The sequence below is a fragment of the Rattus norvegicus genome, chromosome 4, assembly GCF_036323735.1.
Source record: "Rattus norvegicus strain BN/NHsdMcwi chromosome 4, GRCr8, whole genome shotgun sequence".
In the NCBI taxonomy this organism is placed as follows: Eukaryota; Metazoa; Chordata; class Mammalia; order Rodentia; family Muridae; genus Rattus; species Rattus norvegicus.
In genome coordinates this window covers 56,756,764-56,779,798 of record NC_086022.1, presented here as the reverse complement: position 1 = coordinate 56,779,798, position 23,035 = coordinate 56,756,764, and the positions used below count along the sequence as shown (strand labels likewise).

Below are 23,035 nucleotides of genomic sequence, written 5' to 3'. Positions count from 1 at the left end.
TAGAATTTAAAAGTTCCTTGAGCTCCAGATTCTCTTTGCTTTTAGTTTGAATTAACTCAATAGAATCTAACTGAGGCAGTCCTGGTGATAATTATCAATTCAAGTGGTTTTAGTATATTTATGGGTGTAGTTTTATCTTTACCACATTCTTTGCATGTTTGCCCCCTTCTTTATTATTCTTTGTATTTATTCTTTAAAATTTTCAAATAAGTACACAATGTATTTTTATATCTGTCAGCTACTTCTTCCTTGAGTCCTCACAGACACATCTCCTTTCCAATTTTATGTTCCTTATATTTTTCTATATTTCTTATAAGAACATCAATCTTATATTAATGACATGCAAAAAGGAATGAACATAGAGAAGGAAATTTCAAAATATTGCTGAGACTTCACTGCTAAGATATGCATTTAACACCCGAAAGTAGGAACCGTTTTTGTCTTAAATACATATTTATTATATTTTATATGTGTGTTTTGCTTGTATCTACGACTCTTTACCACATGGTTTCCTAATGCCCATGGAAGTCAGTAAAGAGTGATGGATCTCCTGGAACTGGAGTTTTGGATGGTTCTGATATGCTGAGAACTGACTGTGGGTCTTCCTCAAGAGCTAAAAGTTTTCTTACCTACTCAAAACCCTTAACTTAATTCATCTCAAAGCCCTAGGAGGAGATCTTTCACATTTTGTTAAAAACCCTATATCTATATTGATGTGATATAAACATTGAGAAATCCCAGAAAGTGTTCATTAGATAGGCTGTTAAATAAAACAAACTCCCTTATCATGTTTGGATTTTTTTTTACCAGTTTTGGTGGTTAAAACTACATAATGATATGAGAGCAATGATGTTGCAGAAGCAATGTATATCATGATGACCTAGACTACTGTACTATCTCTGTCTTTATTACATGTAAAATACTCTTGGCTTAAGCATTGTGATAATCATTTGGGCCACTGGTACCTTTGTAAGAAGACAAATGTAGTAAGACCTATTAGTCTTGTGTCAGAATGTATTTCTGTGGTTTATCATCTAAAATATAACAAGCTCTACCTCTTTTCAATTTGTTTTAAGGAGTAAGGATTTTAAAATACAAAATCTCTCATCTTTACATGTAGTTTGTCATAATGAAATCTTGACTGCAGTCAAGGGCAATTTCAGTAAATATTCTCCAATGTAGCTATAGGAGAGAAACTGGAATAATTTTAGAAAATGGTGTGTTATTTGCTTTATCTCCTTCCAGTCAGACTTAATAACCATGATTCTTTTTCTTTTTTTTCTTCTCCTCAGATGTACATCCAGACAACGACACTTACTGTTTCCATGAGTTTAAGTGCTTCAGTGTCTCTGGGAATGCTCTATATGCCCAAAGTTTATATTATAATTTTTCATCCAGAGCAGAATGTTCAAAAACGCAAGAGAAGCTTCAAGGCTGTGGTCACAGCTGCTACCATGCAAAGCAAACTGATCCAAAAGGGAAATGACAGACCAAATGGCGAGGTGAAAAGTGAACTCTGTGAGAGTCTTGAAACCAACAGTAAGTCATCTGTAGACTTTCAGATGGTCAAGAGCGGGAGCACTTCCTAATAGATGTACGTTGAACATTCTTCTACTAGTCTTGGGGACTATGCTACACAGTTCTAAGCTCATAACGGCACACAAACCCTGAGACTGTAACGACAGTCAGAACCATAGAATTAGAGCTAAATGTTTACAAATGAGTAGTTGTTCCCAGCGCACACACTTCCCACCTGAAGTCTGTACAGTGAGGGATAGCAGTGTAGCTGCTCCTTTGAAAAATCATAGGAATTGACATTTGGATGCTGTTGCATTTACAAAATTCATTTCTGAAACTTTTAGGAATTATTCTACAATACCTGTTGCTTCTGTACTGGCCTCTTTTATTACTTTTATAGTGATACTTGGGGAATGAGATACTCTGGACCTTGCGCAATCAAATGCCAAGTTGTTTGGGTTTAGGGAAAATGAGAAAAGAGTTTGCTAACATGTAGAGTGGAGTCACCATAAGTACTTGGCTCCCTCAGGTCCTTTCTCCTTTTGAATTTTCATGATGTTTCTGTTTGAGTATGTTAATTTCGAATAAGCCTTGAAGGCCACCTGACCCTGAAGACAGAATCCTTTCGACTACTTTCTTCATCTAGGTCTCTTTGCTCTGCAGTTGACCCAGAATCATCATATGGAAATAGTACACTGCCTTGCAGGATAATCTGGCAAAATTTAAAGTAACAGTTAAGGCTTTCTTGGTATCCGTAAAAGACAGTAAACAGGTTAGATATTTGTATGGTAAAGATTTAGAAATATAATAAAATTTAGAAATACAATAAATTTTATTTATATTACCTGGTTGTATAAACAAATTAAGTATAAATAAGTAAATTGAAGCTTCTGTAAAAGAGCAAATTAAAGTTCTTATTCTAGAAGGTCAGTCTTTCGTGAATAACACAGGACAGGCTTTTATTAATTAAGTATAAGCATTTTTATTAGTGTTACATATTATTAACGCCATATAGACAAACACATAGAGATTGTCTCAGATATTTTGACATGCATAGTAAGCTTATTAGCTTATGGGCTAGTGAAGTAGCTGGACAGATAAAGGCACATGCCACCAAGCCTGACAGCCTCAAGTGGACCCACTTAGTGGAAGGAGAGAACAAACTCCTATAAGCTGTACTTTGACTTCTACATACACTCAGAGGCGCGCGCACACACACACACACACCACACACACACACACTAGAAACAAATTAATAAATTAAAAATAAATTAATTGCTTGAGTCATCCACAGAAGCTTTCTTGATTCTAGGAAGATCATCTAGTAAAAACAGTTCGTTTCTAGAAAGAAACCTGTCACAGCTTAACAAATACATCCCACACGGACACCATTCTTTCAAAAGCAGCCTTGTGACTATGCAAGAGCTGACACCGTAGGATTGGTTTCAGTAAGTATGGTCACCCCCATGATAGACAAGCACTTTACCAGGGACAGGACTGGTAGCAAAATGTTAATGATTTGGGAGCAGAACATTTTTGTTTTCCAACTTGAAAGTGTCAGAATGGGGATTTTAAACCTGTGAAGATGCCAGTAAGCTGCTCTTGGCACGAGGCATGTTCAGTGCTGGCACTGGAAGCATGAATCACCAGAGACTGCTTGACCTGTGTTTTTGTGGCAGTCCAGAAAAGGACATAATGGGTTTCAAATGGAAACAACTAGCATTTTCGTGGAATAAATACCAATCATCCCAGGCCCATCCGAGGAACATGATGGGAAGCAAGAAAAAAAAAAAAAAAACAATGTCTTTCCCACGCCCCTGAAGAGCAAATAGTTTCCCCTAAAAGTAAAATATCTATTTTCAGTGAATACTGGCCTTATATAGTTAAATAAATCTCAAACACTGGCTATTTCCTTGTTATTTTCTGTGGGTGCTGAAGTAGAAATTATATAACCAGACAACACATTTCTTTGATTTATCTAGAATAAATAAAAAAGAGATTACAAACATGAAGGCTAAGGAGAATGAGGTTATGATATTCTGAAAGAGTTAAAGTTTCCATTTGGAAGGTACAACTAGAAAAAAAATAAATGAAGATAATGCCTGACTGGCAGTTTGGGCTATCATTAATACAAGAGTATTTGAAATTAAAAAAAAAAAGAACAACTATACTTTTGGTATATATACCTTTATTTTAGTATAAGCAGTATCTTGGTAACTGTGGCTATTAATGTGTTGGTGAAAGAACTGGTTATGACTAAGTAATGATATATCCACATATGCATATATATGCAATTCATTATAGCTTCTTGTGTTCAGAAAACTCAATGTAAGGTTTAACATATACGTATACATATGTATGTATATATGTATGTGTATGTAAGTATGCAAGGTGAGTGCTGTCTATGAGTGAGGGTACCTGTAGCATTCCAAGGATACCATGGATTGGAAGTCATAGGTGTCTTTCAGCTGCCTGACGTGGATGCTGGAAACCATGCTCAGGTCCTCAGCGCTCATTCTTGAGTACTGAGCAATCTCTCTAGGCCCAGAAGACTCATTTTAGAAGTGAGTTGTAGACCTTACCCCAGACTTCCTTGTCATCTGATTACAATGTGAGAACTTCACATGATAATTTTAAGGAAATTTATACCTAGTCATTGTTCTACTTCTTACGTTTCTTATGAGATACTGATTAATATGTAGCAGTTGCCATTCCTTTAGCCTGCAAACACAGCACAGCACACCTAAGGAAGTTTGTCATTGCCCTGGTTTTCAAAAGTGACATGAACCTTGTCAAAACAGTTCCCCTCTTAGTTCATCTGCATGTTTTTAATCCATTTTGATCCATGATTTCTGAAATAATGAGTCATGAAAATTATCTGTCATTCGTAGTCATCCTTTTTCATTGCTTCAATTTTACTTTCCTTCTTTTGAAAAATTTTTCTCTCATAATGTACTCTTATTATATATTCCCCTCCCTCTACTCCTCTAGTTCCCCACCTCTCCCTCCCTTCCCTCTGGATCTGCTCTCCCACCCTCTGTCTCTCATTAGAAAGCAGTCTTCTTAGGCATAATAATAAAATAAGAAATAAGATATAGGGGTTGGGGATTTAGCTCAGTGGTAGAGCGCTTGCCTAGGAAGCGCAAGGCCCTGGGTTCGGTCCCCAGCTCCGAAAAAAAAGAACCAAAAAAAAAAAAAAAAGAAATAAGATATAATAAAATGAAAGGTAAAAGCATGAAACAGAAAACTAACACTCTGAAATTGGAGAAAACAAACAGAAGGAAAAGAGTCTAAGGAAAGATACGAGAAACAGATAGCAATGAAGAGACTTACTCCTTTCCATGTCCAGCAAATCTTATAGAAATAGCTAAACTGGAAGCCATAATACATATGCAAAAGACGCTTGACACAAAAAGGGGGAAATATCAAAAACATATAAATATAAATAAATAAATACAAACATAAATAAATAGATAAATGCAAACATAAATAAATAAATAAATACAGACATAAATAAAATAGCCTAGAGAACTAAGGTAAGACACTTCACACAACAACAAAGAGTAAAATGATTCCCAATGACGTTCATCTGGACTCAGATCAGTACTTGCCCAGCTATCATCAGAGATGCTTTTTTCTGTAGTAACTGGGAGCAAACACAAGAACCACAGCCTGACATTATACAGAAAGTTAGAGACTTGGAGCCCTCAGCCTCAAACAGGATGTATCCATCAAATCTCTTCCATCAGAATTCAGGCAACCGAGGAAGAGGATGTAGAAAGTGTTTAAGAGACAGAGGGGATGGAGGACAACAAGAAAATAAGGCCCTGTAAATCAACATGATCATGCATGTATGAATGCAGAGACTCTAGAAGCACGCACAGGTCCTACCAGGTCTGCAGAATAAGGCATTCTAGAGCTGAAAAAGTGGGCACAGGCCTCATCCCTCACCCAGAAGTTATCTCCAATTGCTAACAATTTGCAAATGAAAACTTGCTCTCTTCCATCCCATGCCCTCTTTTTTTTTAAATTGTTTATATTTTGCTTGTATGTTTATATTTTCAAGACTGATTATTTCATGTTGTGTAACCAATGGGTGTACTCTTCCACGGGATGACTAGTTCTGCTTACAGCATTCAGGATTCCTGAGTTGCCTGAAGTATTTTGTCTATGACTGGGGTCTGGTGAGATTTACCCTAGCCACTTTGGCATATCTGGTGCTGTCATCATCCTTGTTTAAGTCTCTTTTCCTGTTTGCAGTGTACACATTTAATAAATATTTTCTCTACTTACAGACATTTCTAACAAAGCAGAATAGGGCAGAAAGTTCAGCGACCCTTTTACTAGTCCGTTTTCCAACTCACAGCAGGTTTTCTTCATCACAGCTACAAGTAATTAACAAAAAAACTATCAGAAGCAGAAAAAGTCTACATTTTGTTTTTTTTAGAGAAATCTTGAAGCACAAAATTCATTATATGAATCAGAACATGAAAAAGGAAGCAGACCAATATAAAAAGCATTGTGGCTCACTTTGTATGCACGCACGCACGCACGCACGCATGCACGCACGCACGCACGCAGGCACGCACGCACGCAGGCACGCACGCATGCACGCACGCACGTACGCACGCACGCACGCACGTACGCACGCACGCACGCACAGACTCACGGACACACACAGGAATCAGCTTATCTTCTGGAAAAAGGGCTATCCAATAGGACCACAGGTAGATAAGGAATGATCCAGTCACCAAATGCTTGCCACAGAAGCATGTGATCCTGAGTTGTACAACAGCACTCGCATAAAATCTGGGTATGAGCACAATTTCATAAGCTAAGTGCTAGTAAAGCAGAGAAAGGTGGATTCCTGCAACTTCCTGGGCAGCCAGGCCTACCTTAATCAGTAGTTCCCTCATTTGAAGAAAGCCTCTGTCTTACGTTGTGAGATGAAGACTTTAAATCACATTATTTAGGATTGGCCTTTCCATGCATGCCTGTGCGTGCGTGCATTTAGAGGAACACATACAGGGATATATACATAAACACATAGTCTCTCTCTCTCTCTCTCTCTCTCTCTCTCTCTCTCTCACACACACACACACACACACACACACACACGCTTACATGCTCCATGTAAACACATAAATAAAAAGGGGTGGGGCATATTTCTGTTTCTTACAAGCTTTTATAGACTTGAATTAGTGGTGAGGGTAAGGAGCATGAATTTACTTAATTTTTAGTCATTTTGTAAAATTAGAGTGTAATGTATAGCTGGAATCAAGTCCACTTCTTTCCACTGTGCTGTGATAATAATCAAGTGTGAACAGTGATGATAAATTCATGAGTAACCTAGTTTGAACACGTAATTAATATTATTAAATTAAATAAAAGTTATTAAAGCCATATATAATTAGCACTTTCTTGGACTGGGACCATTTCACTGATACACTTAGCATGATTTTGTTGTGTGTAACCTGGACGGGTCAATTACCAGTGTTCAGAATGACTGAGGGATAGGTTACATAAAAAGAATAGCTTTAGGATTTCTAGAAGTACTTAATGTACACAACTATAATAAATGTTTTTTAACAAAATTTACATTCTGAATTAAATTAATACACTGAAATACATGTATAGGTTTTTAAATGCAATTACTGTAGTATTAATTTTAAAGGAGACAACAATTTTGAACATTTTTACACACTAATTAAGTGTTTGAATATTACAATTATTTGTAGTTAGTCTTCTTCTCTGGAAGGGTCAGCATGAGTGTAAATTACACACAATGTTTTGTTGTTCAGATCTTTGTAACAGGCTTACACCAATGAGGGTTGTTTTCTAGTAAGATAACAGAAGAGTTAAATATGAGTTTCATCCACTGAGATTTTATTTCTCAGTCAAAATTAAAAAAAAACACAAATATCTATTGACTGTGTCAATATTTAGTGAAGAATGTATGTACTTGAGATTTTTGCATGCTAATCTAAAATCTGAGATTATTGTTAATTTTTGTATGGAAGATAAACATTGTCAAGGTCCAACTAATTATAACCATTTGGTTATGAGATTCACTGAAGTGAATAAAATCTTTGATTTATTCTGGTAGATTTTTTTCATGTCTATTTTGCAGAACATTGGTGTCTTTTTAAAAATGTGTATGAAAGTTAAATTTATCAAGGCAACATGTAAATACAATTTCACTAAAGTTTTCTAACGATTAGCATTTTTTGCATTCACCCTTTTGCTAGATATCCACGTACTATACACAGGAGTGGGGAACATTTGTGGATTAGCAATTTTGCTGCATTTCTCATTTGAGTTGTAATGAATGGTTTAAAATACTAAGCAACATATTAAAAATCATTATCATTAGACAGCCCTAGAAGAATTTTAAATTTGAAATTATATCACCAAAAAGGTTATTATACAATACTAACTAGTCCTAATTTTTCTTAACAGCGTCTTCTACCAAGACAACATACATCAGCTACAGTAATCATTCGATCTGAACAGGGAGATGGCACCATCTGAAGGAAGGTGCTGTATGTTCTTAAATATTGAACATGAGACTGCAAAAAATGCACTCTGGGAGATCTCCATAGACTACAATCAATCAGATCAATAATCTTGTAAGGAACAAAAATTAGCCATGAGCCAAAAGTATCAATATTGAAGAGCAAAGAAGCCCATTTTTATACAATACAACCAATGAGTGTCAAGCTAAAGTGTTGCTTACTTGTGAGCAGTTTAAAAAAAAAAATCTCAAACGGAAAACTAATGTTAGCTTGTGAAAAAAAATGCCGTTGAAATAAACCATGTCTGATGTTATTCTTGTAAGTATGTTTCTGTGATTGTGAGAACTCCTGTTCCTGCCCCACACTGTTCAACTTGTATAAGCCTCCGAGTCTGTTTCTTGTAATGGCTGACTGGATTGAAGCCCTGGGTTGTGCTACAAAATAAATGCAATGGTTGACGCATGCAATTTTTATACAAATAATTTATTTCTAATAATAAAGGAATGTTTTGCAAATGTTGAGCGTTGTTCCGTTCCAGTTTTAAACCAGGATAGTCCCCTCTTTCCAGCTGAAATTCCTCTGTTGTTAGATCCTTGCCTGGCGCCCTGTGGCTCCTACCTCCTTCAGGAACATGGGTTTGGATTGTCTGTTTTTACAAGAAGATTTTTCTCTTGTTCTATGAAAAGGTATTGCTTGTATAAGATTTTTGTAAATATTTTTGATTCATGTAATAGATTTTCATAGCGACTACTCCTAGTTATAGATCGGTATAAAAATCCTTACGTTGTTATAATTGACCGTTAAACTTTACTTTGGAAAATATATTATGGAAATTGTCATGGAAAAATATATCACCATGTGACCAAATTGCTTCATATAAATTCTAATTCAAAACCTTTGCATACGGAAGTATTCCCTGCTACGTGATACTAACAGTCTCCCACCTGGGCCTAGAAGTCACCAAAATCAGCAGAGTAATGGGCCTTGCCAAGGTCATTCTTCAAAACTCTGAATTAGCATACTTATTCCCTTGGCATCATTAAAGAGTCCACAGTTCAGATAACATGTCAATGAGTTCTTATTTTCCAAATGAAAACATTCATTGCTTCATAAAGCAGTATCATTAAAGAGAGGAAACAGGAAGCCTCTCCGGTGCTAATAAACTATGCTAGAGCAGATAAAAAGAATCTGTTAACAGCCTTCAAATCTGTGGCCATTTTTGTCCTGAGTTCCTCTATTATGTACAGTCCCAGACATCCATCAAATCAATGGGTCTCTACAACCATTTTGTTAGTAAATGTTCTCGATGCTGAGTTAGCTTAGATGGCTCATTGCTTTCCTTATAGATAGAAAGAGTCATTGCTGTAGCTTCAGCCAAGATAGTAACTTTATTTAATTGATCAGGTTCACGTAGCGTCATGAAAATCCTTTTCATACATTGAATCTTTTCCTATATTCCTTAGAAGACAGATGGCGATTTACAGAAGGAAACGCTTATCTTCTGGCTTTAGGTTGAGTTTGTCCAAATAGTATTTGTTCTTTACAGATAGCATTTTAATCAAAGATAAAAGCATCATTCTTCAATATCTGAAGTAGGGGAAATAAAACTTTATTACCTAAGTCCAGCTCTGGGTATGTTTTTTAGATAAGACCTGGACTGAGACAAGTAAACCTAGCATTGTATGTTGTTATTGTATCGTATGGCTCAAGACTGTTAGAGATGACAAAACGTTTTCATTTTAAATTAGTCAGTTTCTTCATACTGAAGATTTAGGTGATTCACTAGATGTTTCTATTTGGTTTTAACAAATATCCATGTTTAATTCTTGCATTTCATTCACAGGGAAAAATATCAAGAACATTTCGTGTATTGATTGACATTAATCAGGGAGGGTGTTTGTGACAGGATGACAGAGAGCAAACCTGGCTCTCAGGGCAATTGAATAGGTTTATGATTGTTGCTTTAATATTTTAGAAAATAAGACGCATGACTCATGCCATCTCAAAAGTGTTATTATTATAAATTTACAAATGTGTTCTTTTACGTAACTTTATTTTTATAAATACCCGATTACACATTTGGTTTCGTACAAAGTCTGATTTAACTCATAGTAGTGTGCTTAATAGCTCTAATGCTTTCGTTTACCCTATATTTTTCTCTAACATTACTTCATTAGAAAAGTAGTCTTCTGTAGAACTTGTCATTCTCCCTAGCAGGGGTCAAAACCTTCCAGCACCTTCTTATAGTAGAAACTCGAGAATTCTACCCTCCACTGAGGCATTTTTCATGAGGATTTTTTTCTGTGTGCTCGGAGGGAGTTATAGGCTGGGACAGTGGTAGCATCCTTTGAGCAGGATTTAGCATGTGTTTGGTAGTGGTCCATAAGACCTGTGATTTAAAAATGAACTGCCTGTGTTCCATAGATAAGCAAATGCAAAGTTGCACACAAAAAATACAGTATTATATTCTTTCGAATTGACCTTGTGTTTTATTCTGGACAAGAAATGTCACATCTAATCTCAGCATGCCAGAGGGAATGCTAAAAATGTAGCTTCAAGTAATATTCAGCAAATGTCACTTGTAGACAATGAGAGATGTATTAGTGTGACCTTGGGCCAAGTCTGACCCAAGTTTAAGAAAAATTAGCTTATGATAGGGAATACTAGAGGCTTAAATCAATGATAATATGCCACAAACTAATTCCATTTTTTAAAGCAATTTAAACATTAGGATACCCATTAAGATATGAACAGGGATTGAAAGGCTAATTTAATTTGTTGTGTGTTTTTTTAATATTTACAAAAATTAACATTTAAAATTAACCATATTTTACATTTATGTTTCAGTTACCATAGTACCAAATACCTAACCAGGAATATAATTTTTTGTTAATTTTTTTCTGCATTTAACTCAGTATTTGAGTTAAACTTTTTGATACCAGAAATAATAAGAATTTTCTAACATGTTATGCAACATTTACGTTTCATTCAGACTATGTGTAGAAGTGACATGTTAAATTTTTCATGCACTCATCCCTTTTCTCATTTAATTTATTGAATTGCATTAATATCATTTAATAATATTTTCATCCATGTTCTAGAAGGAGATGACCAAAGGGAACAGTGAGGTTGATAGGGAGGAAGAAGGAGAGTATTTCAAATGATGTCATCCTCTAATCCTTAGAAACTATTATCTGATGTGCTTCTTCTTGTCTCTACAGTTGTCATTTAATAACAATAAAAGTAATGAAATAAAAATGGAACTCAGTGAGAAGAAAGATAACTTAAAGAGAGACATATTCAATATTTTTCAGAAACACACTCACTGACACTTGTGACACAGTTTATAAATTAATTTTAAAATATATCCAGGGCTGTATTATTGTATTTTTCTGCATCATAATCTTTAGTGGTGGTAAACATCACTATTACATTTTTTTCTTTCCTTTAATACTGTATATATTATTCAGAATTTTCTCCTTTTTAAACTCTCTATTATTAATATAAAATCTCTCAACATATTTGACTTACATTTCTTCTTTCCAAGGGAAAAAGATGAACAAAAACAGTATTTTCCAATTTTATAAGTTTTTGTGTCTGTTTATTTCTACCTGGTGTACGAAAAGCTGACTTTGTTGACAGGGTTATAATTTGTCATTCTTTAAATTATTTTCATTAGTTATTAAGATTGTACTATAATGATCATCTCTCCTTCCCTTTCCTCCCTCCAAAATATTCCCATATAGCCCTATTTGCACTCTTTAAAACTTGTGACCTCTTTTTTATACATTAATTCTTGCTACATATATGCATATATGCAAATATACATATATATTTAATATCAAAGTAATGTTTGCAGTTGTGAAGTAAGCACACATAATTACTTATGGATTAAACCCTACTAGGTAAAATCACTAGACTATGGAATAGTTTTGAAAGCCAGTGAAACATACTAGAGCCTGTTTTAAAAACCTACAACAAAGGGTAAATGAGCCAATCAGACACTTCATTTACTTCATTAGCTTGTAGAGGAACTGGAGAAATAGCAAAAATATTATAAAAAATATTTGATCACTTGTATCATTTCCACCAGTGCATTTTTATCATGTGAAATAAATCCTAAAATATGTGGGAGAGCCTTCGTTCTGTTACATGATAAGCCATAATCACTGAGGTCATTTACTCCACTGGACAGATGATTTGGGATTTGTACTCATGGAGTCCCCTAATGAACTCCTCCTCTATTTGATGAAGCAGCTCTGTTGGAAGAAGTTCCAGCACTTGCCAGAGCAGGAGGATGCCTTTCTTATTCACTCTCTGTTCCCAGGCATTAGCTCCTGTCTCTGATAAACATGGCTCTTCGCTGTTTTCCTTCTAACCCAGTGATACAACTGCTTTAACTCATCATTTTCCTCTCTATTTATGAGTCAGGATTGTACGACATGTGAGAATAACTGAGTAAATAAATAAATATATATTTGCCTGTGTTTTCCACAAATCACCTGTGAAAACACATCCTTTGTCCCCTGGTACGTTTTCTTTCTGGTAGGTATTTCCTTGTATTTGTAGTATATTACTCTGAGGAAGAAAATCAGTTTTTCAGAAGTGCTCCTGAAGATACAAACATGAGATAATTTGTTGGACATTGATGATTTCTTCATTATTCATAATAACAAACTTTCCAAGCTATACCTTTCTTAGGTCTTACCACTGGTATTTTGTAGTCAAAGAAACAAGGACAAAGAATATTTCCTAGTCAAAAGTGAAGAGTGGAGGTCAAGTGTATAATCCACCTTTCTTCTTCACTTTGGCTCTGCACAACAGGGTTGCCCACTCTTAGGTATCTACGCAAAGGTTGCCAGAATAGGCTGCTGGAGCCTCCCCATCTCATGTCTCTGGGACTGCCTAGGGATTCTCTGCACCCCACCTACCCTGGAAGGCTGCAGATTTCCATTCATTCTCTTGTCTTTCTGGATCTCTTTCCTGTCTCTCAGAACACTTGATCTTACCACCCCATTCCATTCCTTCTCCCCCTCCTACCGCTTTATCACTTATCATTATATACAATACCATGCATGTCACTTGGGGTCTAGGTTACCTCACTCAGGATGATATTCCTAGTTCTATCCATTTGCATGCAAAATTCATGATGTTCTTGTTTTCAATAACTGGATACTATTCAATTGTATAAACAAATGATATTTTCTGTATACATTCAACTGAGGGACATCTGGGTTGCTTCCAGTTTCTACTATTGCAAATAAAGCTGCTATGAACATAGTATAGCACGTGTTCTTGTAGTATGGTGCAACATCTTTAGGGTATATACCCAGGAGAGATAGAGCTGGGTCTCGAGGTAGAAGTAGTCCCAGTTTTCTGAGAAACTGCCAGATTGATTTCCTGAGGGGTTGTACAAGACTCTAATCCCTTCAACAATGGAGGAGTGCTCCCCTTTCTCCATATTTTCACCAGCATGTGCTGTCTCTTGAGTTTTTTGAAGTTAGTCATTCTGGTTGGTATAAGCTGGAATCTCTGGGTTTTTTTGTTTGCATTTCCCTGATGACTAAGGTTATTGAACATTTAGGTGCTTCTCAGCAATTCTAGATTCCTCTGTTGAGAAGTTTATAGTCCTTGAAAGACCAATTCTCAATTTCGTATGGAAAAAATATCCTATGATAGCCAAAACAATCCTGAACATTAAAAAACAAAACAAAACAAAACAAAAAACTTCTGAAGGTATCACCATCCATGAATTTAATCTGTACTAGAGAGCAACGATGATAGAAGCTGCATGGTATTGGTACAGAAACAGACAAGATAATTAATGGCATAAAATTGAAGACCCAGACATATACCCACATGCATATGGACATTTGATTTTTGACAAAGAAGCCAAAACCATACAATGGAAAAATGAAAGCACCTACAACAAATGGTGCAGGTCTAACTGGAGGTCTGCATGAAGAGGTACACAAATAGATCGATATTCATCACTCTGGACAGAACTGAAGTTCAAGTAGATCATGGACCTCAACCAGATATGGCAAATATCATAGAAGAGAAAGTAGGAAATAGCCTTTGAATACATTGGTGCAGAAGACAATTTCCTGAATCAGAACACTGTAGCTTAGGATCTAAGTTCAACAACTGATAAATAGGACCTCGTGAAAATAAAAACCTTCTGTAAGGCAAAGGACACTCTTAACAGAACAAAACAACAGCCCGCCAATTTTGAAAGGGTCTTCCCTAATCCTACACCTGAAAGACAGGTAATATCCAAAATATAAAAAGAACTCAAAAATTTAAATTCTAGCAAACAAAATAACCCAATTGAAGAGTGATGTCCAGAGCTAAGCAGAGACTTCTGAAGCTCCATTTTCATGGAACCTTTTATGAGTTGAGGACTAGTATCTTACAGTTCAGTCAGCCCATTAGGCATCTTTACTAACCTCCTGGGAGAAAGAAGGAGAGGCAACTAGAACATACATAGTTATGAAGTAAATGAAATGTGGTTTATTGATTTTTGTTTTACCCATCTCCTTTTTTATGTTCTCTAATTTTCTTGTTACACGTGCTAATATCCCCAAAATAGCTAATGTCCTTGGTGTATATTCTAGGTTCTCAGAGATCGATATTTTTCCGACCTTCATCTTCTAACTCATTAGTAGTTTCCTGGGGGCCAACAATTCAATGCCAGATGACTGCTTCATACTAAACATTTCCTCAGCAACATTCACTAAAGTGGTAAGCAGGCATTCTAGAGGTTCCTAGAAAACAATCAAAGCTAAATCTTAAGTAAAATACTTTATTAAAATAATCTATTCACTAATTTTACACAGACATAATGTTGCAGACTATGTATAGGTGCTGAAAATGTAACAATGGATCAAAAAATCTGTGACTTCATGACTACTATATTTTGACAGAAAAGAAGATAAAATCTGATAAGTATAAGGAAGGTTTGGATAGTAATAAATATGGCAACAATAATAAGGGGGAAATGGATAAGAATTCAGAAGTATCATTGTGAAGTAGATGATTGGCATTTTAATTTGGATGATCAAGAAGAGAGATATTTGACTGAATATCTGACAGAGTGGTGTTTGATATGCACTGTCATGTTGAAGGGAACTTCAGGGATGAACAGCAAAGTGACATGTCCTGAGGCAGAAGACTGTCCAGGCTGGATGTTGAAAAGAGTTAGAGTTGATTATGTGATTGTAAGATTTTGTATGTGTAGGCTGATGCCATTATGCAGGTGAAGGCAGGTCCAGGACAGAAAGAGGCCTGTCATTAGATGAGAGGGAAGAATGTTCAGGAGAAAAGTTTTAGAGAGTCAGAGGGAAACAGAGTGAGGAGAGAGAGCTGAGAAACATGATGGTAGATGTTAAGATTCCTCTCTACAGTGGGTGCATACAGGATTTTGTTATCTAGATGGGTAAATTCTATTTTATCAACTGGACCAGAGGGTATTGTGTGATGTATTCTTTCATGTGATGACTTAATTGAGTTCAAGAGAGCATGTGGTGGCAGGACACACTAGCCACCACAGAACTGGGATGTCTATGCCTGGCTTGGTGGAAACCAGCCAAGACAGCTGTGAGTGAGGACAGGGTGACCTGACAGGGGGCAGCGTTGGAAATGGCGTGCAGTCGGTGGGTCAGAAAGTAGATGGGGACAGCAGCGTGGAGCTGCAAAGATAAATTAGCACTAGTTCCAATGGCCCACTGGAGCCAGAACTAATGGGAACCAGACCGCCAGGGTACTCACAGGAACTGGTTCAGCTGCAGCGACATGTAATGTTACTGTAAAGCCTTTTGTCTCTGTGGTAGAAAACCAGCAGAGGGTTTTGGACAGAGAGATGGCATGACTCTTAATTTCAAGTGAGTCCTGCTGACTTCTGTGCCGATGAGGTATAACCTGCACGAACACAATGGCAGAAATACAGGTGTCTGTCAGAGGACTCAGGTGCTAGGTTAGTCATGATCGTCACTTGCTGGGAGAAGCAGTGTTGGTTATGTAACATGGTTTAGAATGGATGCATTTGACACGAGATCTTACTGACTTGTGGGAATCCTTTGAGGCAAAAGGGTGATTTCTGGGCTTTTCATAAATCAGTGATAAGACTGCCTTGTGATGGATGAACATGGGTTAGATCGTGAGGAACACAAACTCAAGGCAACAGAATTAATACTACGGTGTATGTACTCATGATGTCTTCTCTTTCAGGCTTCTCAATTTGCATTTTAACGATGTATGAATTATTAACTCGTATAAGTCCAGAAACCCTGGACACAACTTTGGTACATGAAAGACCAAGAAGACAATCATTTATTCCTCTGAATCCTATATCAATTCTTTTGTGGCTATTTTAAAATTTGTTGAGTCATTTCCATTGTTGGTATTTTGTTTTGTTCCCTTCACTAACTTGCCTGAGAATCTTTGGATTGACTTTGTTCCCTACATTTCTGTTTTCTTTTATCATCTCAATAAGTGTCTTTTCAATCCATTTGTTTTCCTGAAACAGAATCATTGGAGAGAATGGTGCCTGACCTCACAGCTGTCCAGATCCTGTAGGAAGGCATCGTGTTACTTGCTATAAGATCTTCTGCATATAGTACCACATCTCTCAAGGTGCTGCCTAAATTTTCTTGCATTATTTTACCCATTAATTTTTTACTTTTTCATTCTTACAATGAGAGTAATCTGAAAAACTATATGTCAAGTCCTACCATTAATTTGTACGTTTTAGGCCCATAGGCCAAGAATGGAGTTATGTGAAGGGAGTTCTGAATGCTTGTGAGAAAACTCTAAGAAATCAAGTCTTGTGACCTCACTGTTTTTAAGAACACAGAATTGTTCTTGAAATGTGTTTTCTTGCTTTTCCCATGTAGAGCAGAAAGGAATAAGCTTACTTCAGGTGTTGCTACTCATATGCCTCTGAAAAAAACATATTTTTGCCATGTGCAGATTGACCTTGTAAATATACCCAGCTTGAATTGACAAGGACTGTACTCAGGTGACTGTGGCCCTTCTAATTAAAGTCAAAGTCTACCATTGTCCAGACAGCCTTCTCGGCTCAGCACATAATGGAGGACTACCTTCATTAGCACAGCTTCCCCTTATCTAACCATAACTCCCTCACACCTCTACCCTTGGAATGCCATGTAGCCTTGACTAGGATTACAGGTTCAACTTCCTTTTAACCTACAAGAACTCGTTCAGCTACACATGAGATTCCTGAAATGCTTCCACAGGCTAATGAAGCATTTTGGTATCATAAGCCTTCAGCCAACAAACTTTGCCCATCCTGGATATTCTGAACCCCTGTCCCCAAAATTATATAAACCTTGAATCACTCCATGTAAAACTTACCTGCTTCCCTGCAGCTGATCTCAGTGTTGTTATTTGTGTACATAAAGTGCTTCCGAACCCTGTGTCTGCTGCCTCTGCTCTCTTTATTGTCATGGACTACCAATATCATCACAATCCCAGGTCAGCGAAGGTCACAGGTGACCTTTCTTAACCATCAGAGTATAAATTGTTTGATGTTCTGAGTAAATTTGGCAATCGCTTCTCGGCCTTTTGGCTAAGATCAAGTGTAGTATCTGAGTAAATTTGGCTATTTCATGAGACTTTAGTCTCCTACAAGATGGAAAATTTAACAAGACACCTAATACTAGAATATAATCAATGATTTTAGCAGTAATTATAATAGGTGAAATTATTAGCCACCTGCTTCCAAGAAATCTTTACTATTCTCAATTTTGCAGGATTTCATTTAGTCCAAGGGATGTTTGGGATGAATTGAAGTTAGCTGCAAATTTCTATCTCATTAGGAGTTAATGTTTTATTGAGTGTCCCTAGGTACAAATTTTAGGATTTTATGCCCATTGAAAGACCAGAGCATATGTAGGCTATTTTCATCAGGGTTCATGTTTTATTTTTTATGCCATATTTAAATCATTCTCAAATAAAAAATAAAATAAAAAGAAATTAGGATATATAGCAAGACCACTTGAGAGACTTATTTCAACTTAGTTTCAAGTTACCCTGGTTATGTAATTTTCCATTTTAAGGTAATTTTATTCAGTTTTTCCAATATGTTTATAAAGGTGATTTTATTACACCCCTGAGATGGCAAGCTATGATTGTTTCTTTCATGCACAAGTAGATTCTCAGTTAACCAGTGCATAAAATTCTTCATAAAGTACAATGCATTATTATTATAATGTCATCCACATTGGAAGATTGGCTCTAATGACTATTAAAACTCAGTGTCGACTCACACCCCAGTATTGGGCCAAGAATAGAACTTGGAGATCCAGAAGTCTGGGTGAACACCCTCAGTTAGAGCAAACTGTGATCAGTAATTATCATTTAGCCTTAAGCATTATTGCTACCCAGTGATTATTTACTGGATCTAAAAGTTTCTTACTCGTTTTAAAAGAAGCTGTGTGCATTCCCAAACTCTATCATAATGTAAAATCTTGGGAGAGGTACAATAAAAAAGGATTACTGGTGATTTTTCTGACAAGCCTAAATCTTCTAAGTCAAAGAGAAGAGAGGTATTTAGACACTCAGCTAACAGTCGTGGAAGACTGGATTCAACAATAAATTAAAAAAAGCAGGTTTTTAAGTTTTAAAATTTTGGATGTGTAGGTTCTAAACTGTTATCTTCCCTCTTAATAATGCCCCACTCGAGGACTGCCCCACTTGGGGATCCATCCTGTCTGCAGACACCAAACCCAACGCTGTTGCCCTGGCCAAGAGGCACTTGCTGACAGGAACCTGGTATGGCTGCTCCTTGGGAGGTTCAGCCAGCAACTGACCGATACAGATTTGGATACTTGGAGTCAACCATCAGACTGAACTCAGGGACCCTGGTAGGAGGAGCTGGTGGAAGGACCGGAAGAGCTGAGGGGGTTTGCAACCCCATAGCAAGAACATCAGCTGGCCAGATCACCCAGGGCTCCCAGCTACTAGCTCACCAACCAGAGAGTGTACAGAGAGGGATCCATGGCTCCAGAGACATAGGTAGCAGAGAGTGTCTAACATCAATGGGAGGGGAGGCCCTTGGTCTTGTGGAGCTTTGATGCCCCAGAGTAGAGGGATGCTGGAGGGATGGGACAGAGAGGTTGGTTGGGTGGAGAAACACTCTCATGAACGCATAGGGAAGGGAGGAGAAGAAGGTTGTGGGATGGGCGGTTTGTAGAGGGGTAAACAGGAAGTGGGATATGATTTGTAATGTCAGCAAATGGAATAAATAATAATAATAATAATAATAATAATAATAATAATAACAACAATATACCACATACAAGATCTCTCTCTCTCTCTTTCTCTCTCTCTCTCTCTCTCTCCTCTAAAATAGGTAATGATTTCTATGAAGCAAAAGTATACTTCATTTACAAATGCATGTAAAAGTTTCAAATTTGCAAAATGTTATATATTGTGATTTTGTATCTTTGAGCTTTGAATATGATTCTTCATTTTCAGAGAACTGAGATCTGAAATAGTTATATAATCTGTCCTTAGGGATGTGAGGTTGGCACAAAAATCAGGAGTGATGTCCTTGACTGGGTCAGCAAGCCAGAACACAGAAGCGTTAGTGGGCTTATGTTTTAGGACTTAACTGTTATGAAGAAGCTGAAATAGTCTATTGGAGAAAAACAAAACCATAACTTTACAGAAAATATATAAATATAAATATACACAATAAAAGCTTTTAGCTAAATGTGGCAGCTGTCTCCTGTTGAAGAGGGACTTTTTGTACTAGTCATCAACAAGAGAAGAATTTAGATGCTTCTACTTAATTTCTAAGTATATTGACTGTATACTGTTCAAACACAATTACCATATTATGGACCTCATTCTGCCTACGGAAAAGTGGAATTCTTAATGTGAATAATAACAAGAAAATGTCACTTTTGTACTTTCATTATTGCTGTTAGCTTTAGCAACATAGGAGTGTGTTAAAATGTATTTAACTTAATTTTCACCACTTATACATAATAATGATTTCTTTCTTCCCATCATTTTATGTTGTGAGGTTAGCATTAAAACCCCGAACAAAATGATTCATGGTGAATTAAGCTAAATAAATGCCTCAAATTGCTGTGGACATGCAGTAATCACAAGGTTCAACTATGCTATGAAATTGAAATATTTAATGGGGGCATTTTATTTAATGGAACCATTTTGTTTAAAGGCTGGGCAAAGGTCACTTGAATGAGCACATGTTAAATTTTTTAAACTTTCATTATTGGAAAAATTACAAAGATTACAGACCTATTTTTTTTCTTTATGGAACTAATGACTGCTACTGTTAACTGAGCCAAAAATGTGTGCTAGGCAGTTCACAGGTGCTAGGGGAGAACCTAATGCTATAGTTAAAGTGCGTCCGAAGCTCCTCTCTGTATTATCTGCATGTCTGTCAAGCCTCATCACGGAAGCTTCTTGCAGTAAATGCTGATTAACAGACACCCACAATAGTTCCACATGTGGAGATTTAGAAACTATAGCATGCTCGTCTCTAGATGGGACATCTTTGTCAGCTATAATCCCCACTAGGCTCAGGAGTCCTCATAGAAGATGGGGCAGAGAGATTGTAAGAGCCAGAGGTATGGATCTTATATATCAGAGTTCTTTGTGGACAGGCCAAGGCCCAAGGTTACTCACATGATGAACTGAGTGCATAAGACCTGCACAAGATCAAGCCTGAAAAATCCAAGCATGAACAGAGAAATGGTTCATAGAGTCTCAACCCTAGCTGAGGATACATCGCCAATTGATGGCTACTTGAAGGGATGTCTGTTTTCTTTAGGAGTGCTACTTCTATGAGACTTAATATGCTCCATTAGATCTACATTCGTGCACAAACACGTGGCATTAGGTGGATTCACGGGGCGGGGGGTGCTGCAGGAGGGGAGAACATGAAATTGGGAGGGAAAGCAGGAAAGTGGTAGAGACAGGATATGGGGAGAGACACTCTAGGTGGATTTGATCAAAATGAATAATATCCATGTGTGAAATTCTCACTAATAAAGAAATTGTGAAAAAAATCAAATGCTTCTTTTTAATTGCAACGTTTGTACACAATTTTAGGACAGATTATAAGTACTGGATGGAAAAAATTCTTCACCTATTAAGATAACTGGTAACATATTTATATTTAAATATAAAATATATGTGTCAACGAGGGTGCAGAGGATACCTGGAAGAGAATGGGGGACAAGAGACTCAAAGGAGGACACCAAGACAAGAGTCTGATCAAGGCGACAATTTTATTTTTTCCCAAGGCTGAATTTATACCATAACAGGGGTAACGGAGGGAGGGGGGAAGTGTGAAACATTTACGCAGGCCAAGGACACAGTACTCATGTGGTCACCTGATGTCAACAGGATGTTGGCTTTTCAGAAAGGTTACAGGTCATCACATTGTGCATCTTGACGTCAGATGTATTTCTCAGCAAGGTCACAACTTTATCATATAATTATTCATCCTGACCACTTTGTATTAATCTTCTGCAGCTGGCTGGGGATTTTCCATGAACCCAGTCATACTTAACTGTAACCATAATATTAACATTAATAATAGAGGGTTTCAAGGGCATCACTCCCAACATATATGCATAAATTATGTGATAAGTATCCACACATGGTGACGATTATCTAAAATAAAATTTGAGAAACCTCTATACCTTATGTGAATAAGTGATTTTATAAATTCAAAGGCAGACACAAAACTAGATTCCTACATTACTACTGTGCATAGGTCAATCAAACCAACTTGCTCACCATCAAAGAAGGAACAGAAAACCTAGGTCATAGGAAATAAAATAAATAAATCCAAAATTAGCTCAAAGGCACATCTTTTAAATTCAACATTCAGGAAGCAGAGGCAGGCAAACCTTGTGATTTTGAAGCCAGCCTTGACTGTATGGAAAATTCTAGGGCAGCCAAGTTTAAATAGTAAAACTATGCCTAAAGGAAATTAGCTCAAAATATTTTTCTATAATTAGAATGCTCTGGCTGAGAAGTTATTTTGAGGGTAAACAGGACACAAATATTTCAGAACCTGCACAAAATGACAATGTATTTTTTTAAATGCCTATAACCCAGTGTTTTTTCCAAAGGTAGTCTGAATACAGTTCTACCAGTATCAATAAATATGTGGTTTTAAATAGACATTGCAATAACCCAACCTATCAAATTAGAATGTCCTAAATCAGGCCTTGAGAGACCTCATTTAAATATCATCACCTTTGTAAGTTTATACTCATAAGTTCGACAGCCAGTTGCAGACAGAAGAGTTGAATAAAGTCCCCAACTAAACATGATCTATACTCCTGGGTATGCATACTACTGCATTATGATATTGATCAGTATTATGCTTACTTAATTTGTAAAGATTTCAGCTATTTAGCATTACAGTAAAATGTTTTGTGTGCATGGACCAATTAAGGGCACATACTTCTCTTTCAGAGGATCTGAATTTGGATATTAACACATACACAATCACCTATTATTCCAGTGCTAAGAGATCTGGTGGTGACTTTTTTTTTTTTTATTAACTTGAGTATTTCTTATATACATTTCGAGTGTTATTCCCTTTCCCGGTTTCCGGGCAAACATCCCCCTCCCCCCTCCCCTTCCTTATGGGTGTTCCCCTCTCCATCCTCCCCCCTTTGCCGCCCTCCTCCCAACAATCTAGTTCACTGGGGGTTCAGTCTTAGCAGGACCCAGGGCTTCCCCTTTCACTGGTGCTCTTACTAGGATATTCATTGCTACCTATGAGGTCAGAGTCCAGGGTCAGTCCATGTATAGTCTTTAGGTAGTGGCTTAGTCCCTGGAAGCCCTGGTTGCTTGGCATTGTTGTACATATGGGGTCTCGAGCCCCTTCAAGTTCTTCCAGTTCATTCTCTGATTCCTTCAATGGGGGTCCTATTCTCAATTTAGTGGTTTGCTGCTCGCATACGCCTCTGTGTTTGCTGTATTCT

The 23,035-nt window shown here is 36.9% G+C and overlaps 1 protein-coding gene and 1 pseudogene across 5 annotated transcripts in view; both read left to right on the top strand.

Moving 5' to 3' along the window:
• Grm8 (glutamate metabotropic receptor 8) overlaps positions 1-8,552 on the top strand; it is a 925,705-nt gene extending 917,153 nt beyond the window's left edge. For 3 of the 5 annotated variants that reach the window (XM_017592855.3, XM_017592856.3, XM_017592859.3), the window contains exons 10-11: positions 1,293-1,539; positions 7,978-8,552. In XM_017592855.3, the coding sequence (XP_017448344.1) occupies positions 1,293-1,539; positions 7,978-8,027 (297 nt within the window). In that variant the 3' untranslated portion in view covers positions 8,028-8,552. 5 annotated transcript variants of the gene reach the window in all.
• Positions 8,553-17,602: 9,050 nt separating this feature from the next.
• LOC120102756 (U2 spliceosomal RNA) lies at positions 17,603-17,763 on the top strand (annotated as a pseudogene).
• The last annotated feature ends 5,272 nt before the right edge of the window (positions 17,764-23,035 follow it).